The sequence below is a fragment of the Gymnoscopelus braueri genome (assembly GCF_963280865.1).
Source record: "Gymnoscopelus braueri genome assembly, chromosome: 5".
Taxonomy (NCBI): domain Eukaryota; kingdom Metazoa; phylum Chordata; class Actinopteri; order Myctophiformes; family Myctophidae; genus Gymnoscopelus; species Gymnoscopelus braueri.
This window is the reverse complement of record NC_137606.1, coordinates 22,772,872-22,787,739: the sequence shown is the minus strand read 5'-3', so window position 1 is coordinate 22,787,739 and position 14,868 is coordinate 22,772,872. Positions and strand designations below refer to the sequence as shown.

General features: G+C 42.8%; 1 protein-coding gene across 1 annotated transcript in view; it reads right to left on the bottom strand.

The window, feature by feature from the left end:
- Positions 1-6,838: 6,838 nt before the first annotated feature.
- The window catches only part of spint2 (serine peptidase inhibitor, Kunitz type, 2), a 29,402-nt gene continuing 21,372 nt past the window's right edge, over positions 6,839-14,868 (bottom strand). The window contains exons 8-13 of the mRNA XM_080427889.1: positions 14,173-14,334; positions 12,919-13,002; positions 12,103-12,276; positions 10,977-11,027; positions 10,302-10,419; positions 6,839-9,652 (exon numbers count right to left, since the gene is read on the bottom strand). Coding sequence (XP_080284015.1) covers positions 9,562-9,652; positions 10,302-10,419; positions 10,977-11,027; positions 12,103-12,276; positions 12,919-13,002; positions 14,173-14,334 — 680 coding nt within the window. The 3' untranslated portion in view covers positions 6,839-9,561. The remainder of the gene's footprint in view (positions 9,653-10,301; positions 10,420-10,976; positions 11,028-12,102; positions 12,277-12,918; positions 13,003-14,172; positions 14,335-14,868) is intronic.

Sequence of the window (14,868 nt, the reverse complement as noted above, 5' to 3'; positions counted from 1 at the left end):
TAAAACTATGCCTAAACCTAGCCCTGAAACATGACTGTCATACCATGACAGTCATGGTGCCGAGTCCCCCTGGTCTAAAGTTGTGTTCGATTTTTTGCCATCTCTCACATAAACGTTCAGATTTCAAATATAAAGTGCTTACCACCGAGCCACGGATGTTACAAGGCGATGCGGACCGCGATGAGTACCCGTATCTCCCGTATTGTTCAATAAAAAGCATTTTAATCCCATCGCCGGCCATTTTCTTTTTTTGTTTTTTTTTGTTTTGTAATGTATCAGAGTGCAATACACCTCCCAACCATTAGTGTCGCATGGTTGAAAGTATCGGAGACAATTTGGAGAAAATGGCCGGCGATGGGATTAAAATGCTTTTTATTGAACAATACGGGAGATACGGGTACTCATCGCGGTCCGCATCGCCTTGTAACATCCGTGGCTCGGTGGTAAGCACTTTATATTTGAAATCTGAACGTTTATGTTTATGTGAGAGATGGCAATGTGAAAGAATCGAACACAACTTTAGACCAGGGGGACTCGGCACCATGACGCTTGTATACAAGCGTCATGTGAACCATGGCTAGCCTAAACCTAACCTTATTCCTAAACGTAACCTCAGTAAAACTATGCCTAAACCTAACCTTATTCCTAAACGTAACCTCAGTAAAACTATGCCTAAACCTAACCTTATTCCTAAACGTAACCTCAGTAAAACTATGCCTAAACCTAACCTTATTCCTAAACGTAACCGGTAAAACTATGCCTAAGAAACTATGCCTAAACCTAACCTTATTCCTAAACGTAACCGGTAAAACTATGCCCATGCCTAACCCTAAACGTATTTCTAACCTTATCCTCAGTAAAAAACGAATACAAGTACCACTGGGGGCGAGCGGTCCGCGGAAAAAAATAGGGGCGAGCGTGTTTTTGTGAGAGTCTTCCAGTTACCCAGTGGTTTGATTGATTGATGTAGTTTATTTAGAAAGACATGAGAATAGTACATGACAGTACATAACAGTACATGGAAGTACAAATTCACAATACTAGGTCAACTAAACTGGAAACCCTCATTAAGCATTACGCTTGTTTAAGATGAGAACCCCATGCACACAAATCATGATGAAATATAAGAGGCAGGCAGATATACACACTACTATACAGAATGTCATACAATCAGCTTTCAGGTTACTGGTATGACGAGAGAAAAAAAATATATATATATATATACAAAAGAGGAAAATGAAGGAGGGGGGGGGGTAGGGAGGTGTAGGTTAAGACTTAGACAGGGGCCATTTTCGAATTGCAGCCTCCTGAAGGTGTATCTTTAGGGCAGTTTTGAAAGTGAGTAGGGTTTTACACTCCTTTACTCCTTTTGGTAGGGCATTCCACATTTTTGATGAATAGCATGAGAACGAGTTCATACCCTTAGTTGAGCCAAATCTGGGTTGAACATGATCAGTGGAGCTGCCTCTGGTGTTATGATCATGGACTTCATTAACATTTTTGAAGTATTTTGACAAATACAGGGGGATCCCAATGTTGTGGTGTATCTTGAAGACCAGGCCCATAGCAAGTTGCTGGGGTGCTCCTTCCATTCCGACATCTCACCACTCCGACTAGTGGCTTCCGCGTGCGGTTAGGGTTAGGGTTAGGGTTAGGTATAGGGTTCGTCAACGTCGGAAAGGCGACATGTCGGAAAGGAGAAATGCACCCCAAGTTGCTGTACTCTGTCCTCAACCCTAAGCCATCCAATCCTAGCAAAATGAGCAGGGGTTAGATGGGTTCTGTGATTGAGGCCAAGAAGTAGCCTTACAAGTTTGTTTTGGGATGTTTGGAGCCTTGTTTTTAAGGCCTTGGAGGTGTTGTGATACCATGAAGTGCATGCATAATCATAATGACCTTGAATGAGGGCCCCTGCAAGAATCTTCAGAGTATTCTTACTGACTAGGCGATCAATCCTCCACAAATAGCGTGTTGTTCGGTTGACATTTTTGATCACTTTTTCGGCGTTTTTGTTACCAGAGATGTTTGCCTCCAAGATGGAGCCCAGGTAGGTAATTTCATCCTTTCTTTTGATGACATTATCACCCACTTTGATCGTGAAACTCTCTGCCTTGCTAAGGTTAGGACTGGACCCAAAGAGGATGGATTCAGTTTTGGTGTGTTCTACGTACCGTGTTACGCTGTATACAGTGCAGATTTTTTTGGGGAAAAGCGTATACAGTCTACTTACCATTTCATCCCACGACCACGCACATCTCGTGCAGGGAATGATTATCGTATACCTCCGGGAAAAAAAACTCTAGACCACACCACTGCAGTTCCCACATGAGCAATTTAAACCCAAGTGACACAAGTGACAAATTCTGTAAATATTCCACAGTCTGTGTCGCCCTCAAGTGGACAAAGTGAATATTGTAGGCACTATTGCTCCAGGTGGTGAGAACAGAGCGTGATTTGGGAACGTACGAGACCGGGGGCGGGGTTTGCCGGCGTGGGCCTTGCTGTATAGAGACACACGGGGACTACAAATTTCACGCCCACTTTTGAGACAGCGCCGCTACTCGAGGTCCGTTAGAACGATGAACTGCAGCTGCCAATGCATTCCCTATGAGAGGATATGAAAGTTAGCCTACTTTTAAAATTATCCTGCATTAACTGAAGACGATATTGATTTAAATAAAAATATGTTTCCAAATGTATGGAGTGTCTTTGTCAACATATCTTCTTGTTTTCTTAATAGTTGATGTGTTTCACATTTAATTTGCCACTTTAACGAGTTACCCATAATGCTAACACAGCAGAGGGTAGACAGCAGACAGGCATTTCAGTGACATCACTGTCTTTACGAGTGCCGAGCGCCGACCGACAGCGTACCCACTGTAGAGGCAGGAGAGGCGGTCGCCTGCCCAACTAAGATCTCGCCTCCCCTAAAAAAAAAAAAACCCCGAAAATGTGTCATTGCGTGCTTAATGTCCTCAAAGTCACGCATCCAACAAGCTTTGAACTGAGCAGATTGGACCTTCTGTTCCAGAGATAATGACCAAAACCTATTGAAAACGGCCACTTTCGCCAGTTTTCTGGGTATTGAAAACCTCAAGGGATGCGTCCGTGATGCGACCACTTAAAGTCTGGATCTCCGATGCTAGCGGTTTTGACATACTGATGGAGTATATTATAGTATATTGTGGGTAGTATATCGAGATGAAAGATATGGGACATTAAAAAGGACAAATTAAACAAATGGGACAGATTATTAGAACACAAAAAAAATCGCTACAGCCTCAGTAGTTAACCAGTGAAATGACGGTATTTTACAATGCCTCTCATAGAGATTGCATTGAGAGCTGCAGTTCATCGTTCTAACGGACCCCGAGTGTCAAAAGTGGGCGTGGATTTGTAGGCCTTCCGCTTCCGGCCGTGTGTCTCTATGTTATGCCACACAGTTGGTGACAGGACAATGTTACTAAAAAAACACAATATAAAAGACAGCTTTTGTGCATTTGTGTAGTAGGAGAGGCGTTCTCACATGCCCTATTTTCCTGCACAGTTTGCGTTATGTACTGTTCTAATTGTTTGCGGAATAGTCGAGTACAGCACTTGCTACTCACCTGAGATATATGACAGTAGCCTACAGTACAGACTAACTGAGACTAGGCATTTGGTGATGAGAACTATCAATATAGCATCCATGATCCATCCATCGCAAGGCTGGCAGACGGCTGTTACTAATCCATTGAAATAAAGAAAAGGAACGGATGGTTTTCTGCTGAGGAGGAAACCGCAATGAAAGCGACTAATTCCAAAATAATCATTATCTCAATATATTCTATATCATCTATATTATTATCACAGGGATGCGGGGGTTAACAGAGCTGCTTATGGGGGGGGGGGGGGTTTGACCAACCGGTCCCGTACGTTCCCAAATCACGCGCCTCTCACAGCACAAGGGAGAAGTCTCCCCTCTGGGCTTTCTGTCAGAAATACTTGGCCACGCCCATGAAGAGGAAACTTCTCCCGTGTGCTTTTGCAACAAGTCTGGTCAACAGCCATGGCCTTTAACCTCACAGAAACTATGCCTAACCCTAACCTCACATTAAAAGGTATGGTAAGTGATTTTATTTGGTTAAAATAAGTCCTAAATATATATTCTATATTATATAAGTCTATATTCTGATAGTAACAAGTAAGACGCGCGAACGCTGGAAGCGAACGCAGCTCGGAAATATTGTGTATTTACGGACTTGTAATCCGTGTTATGTCACCGTGATGGGGAGAGAAGTGTGTGTGTGTGTGTGTGTGTGTGTGTGTGTGTGTGTGTGTGTGTGTGTGTGCGCTGTTGTGCATTTTCATTCCTGCACTCTGCCGCCCTCTGGGGGCCAGAGTGCACAGTGCATGCACACAGAGACGCAGAGACGCAGACACACAACCCGAGCACGTTTACATAGTAAGCTCCACTTGGTCGGAGGCGCGGCGAATCATTGCTATAGAGTGTTTGTTCAGTAACAGGGGTCTCCATGTCTCTCCAGCTCTTTATTAAACAGAAAATACATTTTCGGGTCGGATACCAATTTTATCCAATCAGGATAGGGAACTCAGTCAGGATACAGATTAAACAAGTGAAATTGGAAGTGGTAACACAAGCAGAACTGGATCACTAAAAGGGAAGCTGATAAATGGGTACTCTCTCCTGATTGGCTGAAATTGTGTCACCTACCTGAAAATGTATTTTCTGTTCATTAAAGAGCTGGAGAGACAGGGAGACCCCTGTTACTGAACAAACACTCTATAGCAATGATTACTATCAGAATATAGTGCTTTAACCTTTTTTAAAAATCTGCTTTTGTTTTAACTAAGCAATATCACTTACCCTACCTTTAACATAACATTTGTTGGGTCAAAAAACAAAAGAAAGGAGGTGCAAACTTAACACAGTGAGCCACAGGGCTGTTGAAGCTTCAGGGTGAGTGGGCCCCTGGGCCCCTATTTCTGTCAGAAAACCACACATGAACTATGAGATTTTTAACAACATACCATTATGTACGTAGTTAATGTACTACGCATCATTACTTTCTCATTTTCCATGTTGCCTGCAGTTATTTCACATATAACGGTTGACCATGAAGTCCATCAACAAGTGTTGTGGTTTCGCTCAGCGGTCAGTGTTGCTCCCTCCTTTTGCGGTGTTGCCGGCAGCCCTGTTTCTGAAAGGGACCTACGGCAGGGTCGGCCATCACTAACCCGTCCGTCATCCTCTGGTAGACCAGACTGGAGTCAGACCCCACCGCGCACAACAGCATGGGAGGTCCTCTGTCCAACACCTGCCGAATACTTCTGTGGCTCAGAGATTTGTGAACAGGCAGTGGCAGAACAGTTTGGAAGGGAGCTCCATCCTTCTCCCTTCCCTCCAACAACACCACCTGGAGTTCAGGACATTTCGTGCCAGAGACATGTGTCCACTGACGCACCTCAACCAGATCCATGTAAACAAGGAAAGCTGCATGAACCTGAGCAGTGTCCTCCACCTCTAGATCCATCAGGTGCATGTACACCGGGTGCTGTAACATCCAGTTAGATGGGAAAGGTTTCTCTAACACTGCCATGACATGTTGTACGTACTAAACGTGTAATTAATATGAATCAAGTTTATGGTGTTATGGACATGCGGTTGTTTTTGTAGATCGTCTTTGCTGACATCAGTTTATTCTACATAATGACATCATAATGCAATGACATCACACTGTCACCGTGTAACTGTCCTTTAAAATGAGTTGTCCAATAAACAAAACATCATTCCGAAACTTTTAGCGTGATAGCTTATATCTTATATCTGTGTCCCTGGATAATTACTGTACTTGGTGACACTGTTTGACGGTGGTGTTGATGTGTGAAATGTTACGCTGGACGGTACATCTGAGAGAAGAACGAAAGACAGACCATGCTGCTGTTGCAGTAAGACACAAGCTGTACTCCTTTGGAGGGGAAAAGAACAACAGTGATCAGCTTGAAGTGCACATCTTCAACACTGAGTCTTTACTCTGTATGAAGTTGCCCCCAGTGACGACTGGAAGAGGAGAAGGTCTACCTGATGTTCCCTCCAGGCGCTGGGGCCACACAGCTGTACTTATAGCAGATTGCATCTACATCTGGGGAGGTGTTCATTACTGCAAACTGCTCTATTGATGTTGACTCCCATAGATGGTTCAAGCCCGAGATTTCTGGAACCGTTCCAATGGCGAGGTGCTACCATACAGCCTGTGTCTTGGAGAAGGTCATGTATATCTATGGAGGATTAGCCCAGCTGACTGGATACACTAATGACATGTACAAGTTGGACACCACCACAATGGTCTGGTCTTTAATTAACACCAGAGGCACTCCACCACCAGTCACTCTGCCACCATCATCAGGACAAAGATGTTTGTATTTGGGGGCTATGGGGACCAGGGGGACATCTGCAACATCACAGTGTTTGACACAGAGACCAGCAGCTGGCTGAACACACCTTCTGCACAGCCTCTCCCAGAAGGACGCTTTGGTCATTCAGCCTTTGCTGAAAAACGGGGGAAACGGCCCTTCTCAGAGGTATAGGATGTGCTGTTGCATGGGTGGGAGATCGTATCATCCTCTTTGGAGGATACAAATATAACCACAAAATCTCTGATGATCTGTACATCTTAGATTTACGTCCAACACTGAAGACACTATGCAAGCTAGTAGTTATTCACTACGGTGTGGAGCAGTCAGAGTTCCTTGAGAGGGTCCGTCAAAAAGGTCAAATTATGGCCGATATGTATCGGTCTGGCTCAGGTAAAAAAAAAGTGATACAGTGACGACAAAATTGTTTAACTCCAATTTTAATTTCCAGCAGTTGATTGGTGTTGTGACTTACAGTGTAACATACAGTGTGATTAAAAACAGCCTTCACCTGAAGTGGAACATTAAATACATAATAAAGAAAAAAAATTTACAGTAACTGGTAGGCCTACACATTCTAACGCCCCTTCATTGTCTTTTAGAGTAGCCGGTACACCATATAAATCAACTTCATTGTCGGAGTGTTTGGGGTGCTCAACACGCGGGGCGAGGCCTACCACGGGGTCTTTCTTAACCCATTAAGACCGGGAGACGCATCCGTGTAACCACTTTAACCATTATTTTATAGTTTTGGCTATTCAAAAATAGCAGATCTACAAGCTCATAGCGCGGCACTCGGTGCCGCGCTATGAGCTTGTAGATCTGCTATTTTTGAGAAATTGTGAAAATGTGTGCAAATCTTTGAATATATATATTTTTTAAAGCGATTTTTTTTTACTCAAAATCAAAAACTGATAGATCTTGCACACTTATAGATCTGCTATTTTTGAACAGTCAAAGAAATCTAAAAATGACACGGATGCGTTCCCGGGTCTCAAATGGTTAAGATGAGCACACAATGGTCTTCAGATCTTGGGTCGGTGGGAAACTAAATGATTCAAGTTGTAAAAATGGAACCGAGATATATATAAACGTAAGATTTAACGACAAATTATCTCTTAAGAATCGACAGCGAACTGAAGGGTGACATTACGGCTCACTTCCATGCCTCAGTAACAAAGGTAGTTAAAGGAGGAGTTCACCGAAAAATGACTTATTTTCTATCAATTGCACACCCTATGAAGCCTTGAATCCATGGATTCTTTATTGTTTTTGTCGCATTCCTAAGCTAATAATTCTCCTACCGGCTAATGTATCCGGTAGGAGACACAAAGTAGATTATGTGTGTCTCCTACCGGAAATACACACGGTCATCAAATTATTGTCTTAGGAATGCCACAAAAACAAAAATAAATCCATGAAATCAAGGCTTCATGGGGTGTGTAATTGATAGAAAATAAGTCTTTTTTTTCGGTGAACTCCTCCTTTAAAAGCTTATAAACTTATATAAACTAAAGTAGAAGAAAAAAAAACACACCAAATGACTTTTAAAAAATGGTAAAGTGGTTAAAGTGGTCACTGTGAAACGTCTGGGTGGGCAAAATCAAATTAAACCATATTTTTGACCCGATACCTTGATATGGATATTGGCACGATATCGTAGTGTGATAACAATATAAACATTTTATATTTCTAAAAATGTTCTAAAATAGCATGTCTACATGCTTGTTGATCTGCTATCTGAGATATTTTAAAAAGTGTAAAATAAAAGGTCCTTACACACCGGGGCGATTTTTTCATGCGAATAATACGTATTTTTTTAAAACCTTATAAAGTCAATGGAAGCGTACATGGAGTGAAAAAGCGTCTTTTAATTATTCGGAACGAGTCCGAATTTTGCGTATATTCGCCGGTGTGTAACCGCCTTAAGGCTTAAAGGGGAATTTGGACCACGGTTTTCTACACCTTTTCTATGATGTCATGATATCCTATGATAGCAATTGACGCGCGTGTTTAGCTGTGGCGGACCCGGGATGGAGTTATGAAAATCTTCTACCGTACCATTCATCCTAGGATATCATAACATCATAGAAAAGGTCAGAAAACTGTGGTCCAAAATTCCCCATTAAGTGATTAAAACACGCTATCGATATAATATCAATGTTTTCATTTGTTCATTTTACGATCAGCTACAAATGTAGCGTGCTCAGCCCTTCGACCTTACAGTGCATTACGGAGTGGAATTCTATATGCAAGTAAACAAAACAAAAAGTATACGATAGTCGTCCTATTTGGTCCCGAAAGATTCATGTCACCCTCTTACAGGTACAAGTAAGTAGTCTTTACAACATTGGTTCTCAAAGTGGGGTCCGGGGAGCCCCAGGGGTCCGTGGGGGAGTTCCAGGGGGTCCCCAGCAAAATGTGTTAATATAGCATCATAATCATTTTAACCAGTTTAACCTTTTATACGTTGGCCATTCAAAAATAACAGATCTACAAGCGCTGCGCTATGAGCTTGTAGATCTGCTCTTTTTCTTTTTAAATTGTGAAAACTTCTCAAATCTTTGAATAAATGTATATATATTTCAAAGTGAACATTTGTAACTCAAATCTTTGCTTCTGGGGGGGTCCCTGGAACAAAATATTTTGAGATGGGGGTCCGCGGTCAAATACATATCATTTTGGGGGTCCTTGACATGAAGAAAGTCTGAGAACCACTGCTTTACAAAACAAATAGAGTTTAGAGGACTTTAAGTTAACAGTGAGTATGAAGGAACAGCTATTTAAAAGTGACCACACACTTGGCTAAACATAGCTAACATACTAAATCACCAAATCCTCCCTAAAATGTCAATTCACACGCCGTTCGCACAGATCATACAAATCACGCCCGATATATACTTTGTGGTGCGACGGTGTCGCTCGGTCAAAAATAGCCGCTCTCCGTAGCTTGGAAATAGTCTATTTTTGACAGCGCGAAACCATCGTAAAACAAAGTTTAAATTCAATCCGGGAACGCGTCTGGGTCATTTTAAGATTTTTTGGTTTTTTTTTAAATAGCAGACCTACAAGCTCATAGCGCAGCACCGAGTGCCACGCTATGAGCTTGTAGATCTGCTATTATTTACACCCAAGCGGGCTGGCGTTTTAGGCCTTGCCCATCACGGGGCTCCCAGGGGCCGACACAGACTCCACCGAGGACTGCTCGTCTGACTCCGGAATCAACTCCTCCTTATCACTGTATATATGAGAGAGAGACACAGACACAGACACAGACACAGACACAGACACAGACACAGAGAGAGAGAGAGAGAGAGAGAGAGAGACACAGCGAGAGAGAGAGACACAGAGAGAGAGAGAGAGAGAGAGACAGAGACAGAGACAGAGAGACAGAGAGACAGAGAGACAGAGACAGAGAGAGAAGGGGGGTTATACATTTGTGAAAGAATTTGAGCATTTGTTGGCATTTCAAAGTGTTTTAACCCATTATGACCGGGAAAGCATCCGTCTACTTTTGATTTTAAAGTTTTTTGAGTAGCCAACTTGTAAGTGCTTACAATGATTGTGATGCTAGAACTAGCCTGGAACTAGCCTGGAATCCAGACTGATTCGCCATGTTCGTCTTTTTCTCACTTCGCTACTCAGTCTGGCCAGGGTCCTATTTGACTCGTATTTCAGTTACGTGGGCAAGTCAGGAAGTGACTCCAGTTTTACATTGGTTTATTTTTAACACATGATTATTTTGAGAGGGTCCAAACTTCAAATATGGGGGGTCCCCAGTTCAAATATGGGGGGTCCCCAGTTCAAATATGATTTGTTTTGGGGGTCACGGCCTTAAAAGATTGAGAACCAATGATCATGCGGGGCAGGGCAGCAGCAGTGTTTACCTGACAGTGGAGGCCCTGCGGGGCAGGGCGGTGTATCTGGAGCGCCTCAGGGTGATCACCACCAGGACAGTCAGCAGCAGAGCGGACATCACGGCCAGAGTGGCGACCAGGAAGAACGCTGTGAGACAGGACAACGCTGTTAGAGATGGCAGGCAGACAGACAGACAGACGGGCAGACAGGCAGGCAGGCAGGCAGGCAGACCCGCGATTAACCCATTCAAAACCGGGAATGCATCTCTGTCATTTTTAGATTTCTTTGGGCTATTAGATCTGATTTTCTTTTTATCGTGAAAATGTGTGCAAATCTTTGAATATACATATTTAAACATTTGAAAGATATTTTGTTCCAGGGACCCCCCAGAAGTTAAAAATATAAGATTTGCACCCTTTTTTTAATTTTTTTTATAGCAGATATACAAGCTCATAGCTTGTAGATCAAACATTTTTTTGTAGATCTACAAGCTTACAAGACGTCGCAACGTGAAGCGTTTCTGGCAAAGAGATTTGGTGTGGACTGAAAAAAAAGCGGTCCAAGAACAGACAAAGCCAAATCCAGGTCCAGAGTATGACGGACAATTTCATGATAAATTTAAATCTTCGCGATATGCTTATTGTGTGACAGACAGACAGACAGACAGACAGACAGGACAGACGTCCACATTGTAATAATTATACCTGCTGTCCCTCTGTTGCGTGGTCTGGGGTGTCCTCGCTCGTCAAAGTGACCTGAAGACACACAAGACATGAGTCAACATTACAACAATTGACCACAAGAGCAACACAATTACCGTAAATTTCGCACTATAAGCCGCACCTGAATATAAGCCGCACCTGAATATAAGCCGCAGCAGCTAAATTGAATGATTTGTACATATATAAGCCGCACTGGACTATAAGCCGCGGGTGTAAAATCCATAGATTTAGGAGGTCCCCTAGTGGCCGTTAGCTGTAAAAATCCATAGATAAGCCGCACCGTTATATAAGCCGCAGGGTCGAAAAATTTGAAAAAAGTTGCGGCTTATAGTCCGAAATTTACGGTAGACACACCTCTAGAAATATGGATTCTAGCCATAGCGATGATAACCATGGTCCAACAGTTCAAAACCTTTTAAAGGGATATTTCACTTTTTTAATGGGTCATTTTATCATTTACTCAGGCTTTTGTGAGCCCCATACAGTTTTTTAGACCTGAGGCCGATTCTAAAAACGCCTTCCAAAACCTAACCTAAGTTTTCTGAAAACGTTCAAATTCCTACTAAAAATAATTAATAAAAAATGATGTTGCTATAAGTATAACGAGACACAGAGGTGGCTCCCGGATTGAAAGCTATAACAACCTATAGGTTACAACAGGTCTAAATAGGTTAAGTTGCTTGATTCAGTATTTAGATATTTATTTTATCGGACACGCCCCCCAGCGTTGATTTCGTCGACTAAAACTATGACGAAAAACGTTTGTCGACTACCTTTTTTCAATGATGAAAACTAAATAAAAAACTAATCTACCATGACTAAGACTAAGACAAAATATATTGACAACGTTCGTCAACAAATAAAAACTAGATTAAAATGTTAAGGAGGGACTAGTGGAGAAGAGATCCAGTAGAACTAAAAGACAAGTCATTTTATGTTTGGTTGCGCTCGGGTGTTCTGCTCAGAAAATAGCAGATCTACAAGTTCACAACGCGCCGCAGCGCGAAGCTATGAGCTTGTATATCTGCTATTTTCGAATAGCCAAAGAAATCTCAAAATGACACAGATGCGTTCCCGGTTTGAATGGGTCAAAGTAATAACAGGTCACCTTTGGCCCCGGCGGCGCAGCGGCCCATGCAGTCCTCAGAGGTCAGGTAGCGGTTGTTGTTCCCGCGGCAGCCGCCGTAGACGAAGGGACGGCAGGACCCGGAGGATGCATCGTAGAAGAACTGAGGGAAGTACGCCCTGCACGGGCCTGGATCTGATGCACTGAGGCAGAACTCTGTGAGAGAGAGAGAGACACACACACACACACAGTGGTGGAAAAAGTACTCACATTCTTTACTTAAGTAAAAGTATCGATACTGTAATATAGAAGTACTCCGTTACGAGTAAAAGTCTGGAATTAAAAATGTACTTGAGTAAAAGAACAAAAGTATTGGCATCAAAATGTACTTAAAGTACCAAAAGTAAAAGTACGCTTTATGCAGAATGTCCCATTTCAAGTTTTCAAATGTATACAAATATTTTGAAAATAGCAGATCTACAAGCTCACAATGCGTCGCATCTGTGAGCTTTCAGATCTGCTATTTTCAAATGGCTGAAATGTATATATATGGCTGAAGTGGTTACTGTATGATTTGTAATAATAATCTAAATCTACAAAGTGACTAAAGTTTTCAAATACTTGCAGTGGAGTAAAAGTACAATATTTGCCTCTGAGGTGGAGTAGAAGTAAAAGTATTGGAAATTGGAAATACTCAAGTAAAGTACAAACACCTCAAAATTGTACTTAAGTACAGTACTTGAGTACATGTACTCGATCCCATATTCTGGGACGAACATTGTGCAAAAGAAACGTTGCAACGGCAGTCACATCCACAGTGGTATGAATGAAGGCGTTGTGATGCGTTTGCTTTGGTACCTGCATAGTCCTCAGCATCCACCTCGTGGTCAGGGGTCTCGGGTTGGGGGGGTAGGAGCCTTCTGGAGGAGGGAACGACTGTCACTGGAGGAGGAGAGGAGAGGAGAGCAGTGTGTGAGACAGACAGAGGTGGAAAAAGTACTCAATTTTTTTACTTAAGTAAAAGTATCAATACTGCAATGTAGAAATGCTCTGCTACAAGTAAAAGTCCAGAATTCAAAATTTACTTGAGTCCACAGTGCCAAGACATTTTTCAGTGGTTTTCCATCAGATGGCGCTGTTATCTACTCTATGAATGGCGCTTTCACTGCCTGATGACGACAAGACCCGGAAATGACGTCATTAAAAAAAATAAAGGCTCATTTACTTCCTGTTTATTTCCTATGGGGAAATCATAGATATAGAAACCTAGATACCTCTTTGGCCTCTGCAGTTCGTTGGAGCGACTGGTATCGCGGTCGCCATTTTAGAGTAGGCAAGCTACCATTCAAAGTGACTACTGGCCAATCACAGCGCGTTGACTACTGGCCAATCACAGCGCGTAGACTACTGGCCAATCACAACGCGTCTAACTGACCCTTTCCTCCCCGAGACTCACGAGATCCCCGTGCGTGAAATGAGGCGATCTCCGTGAGGACAGGGATCACCGAAAATATTCCATGAAAACACTCGTTTTCGCTGGCACTGGGTGACACTATTACATTATTACTCCGGCAGTTAAAGAGTTCCAAGAGCTGGAGAGACTGGGAGTCTCCTGTTACTGAACAAACACTCCATAGCAATGAATACCATCACAAAATAGAGCTAATTAACACTTACACCAGTGGTTTTCAACCTTTTTCATGCCACGGAACCCTAAATTGATATACATTTGGCCGCGGACCCCCATCTGAAAAGGTTTTGTGCCAGGGACCCCCAGAAGCAAAGATTTGAGTTAAAAATGTTCGCTTTAAATATATTCAAACATATGCACACATTTTCAAGAATTTTCAAAAATAGCAGATCTACAAGCTCATGTGCCGCGCTATTAGCTTGTACATCTGCTATTTTTGAATAGCCAAAGCTAAGTGATTGTGACGCTATGTTAACACATTTCCCTGGGGAGCCCCTGGTACACCCCAAGGACCACTGGTGGTCCCCGGACCACAGGTTGAGAACCACTGACTTACACACTTAACACACACAAGTTGATACAAAGAGACAGACTGAAAGACAGACAGGGAGACAGACAACGGGTCAGACAGACATACAGACCTGTGCAGGTAGCTATGCAGCTCTCTTGGTCGTTGTAGTTGTTCTCGTTGCCCCGGCAGCCTCCGTAGATGAATGATTGACAGGTGCCAGCGCTGCTGTCGTAGAACCAGTGTGTCATGGAGGCGCGGCACGGACCCGCCTCTGGCTTCGCCTCGCAACGACCTGATTGGGCCACAGGACATGGGGGAGGGGCCGTTATTCAAATGAGTCCAAGTTTGCTCAAATAATAGCGTTAGAAATGGCACAATACTATGGAATGAGTTACCTCCCCCCCACTTCCGTTTCGTCTTTGCAGTCACGTAAATGTGTAAATCTATAAATCTACTGTAAATCTAACTTGTCGAAGCATATATAACGGAAATAACGATCAGATGACAGCTTCTTTTCTCTGCTTTTGGGAGGTGTAGTTTCAGACTCTATACAGTATAGCATTTGGAGAATGTGGAATAGTAGTCTGGCCACGCGAGACTAACTGAAACCATTAAGACCGGGAACGCATCTGCCATTTTAAATTTCTTTGGGCTATTCAAAAATAGCAGATCTACAAGCTCATAGCCACAGCTTGTAGATCTGCTATATTATTTTTAAATAGTGAAAATGTGTGCAAATCTTTGAATATATATATAATATTATTTTAACTCAAATCTTTGCTTCTGGGGGTTCCTGGAACAAAATATTTTCAGATGGGGGTCCGCG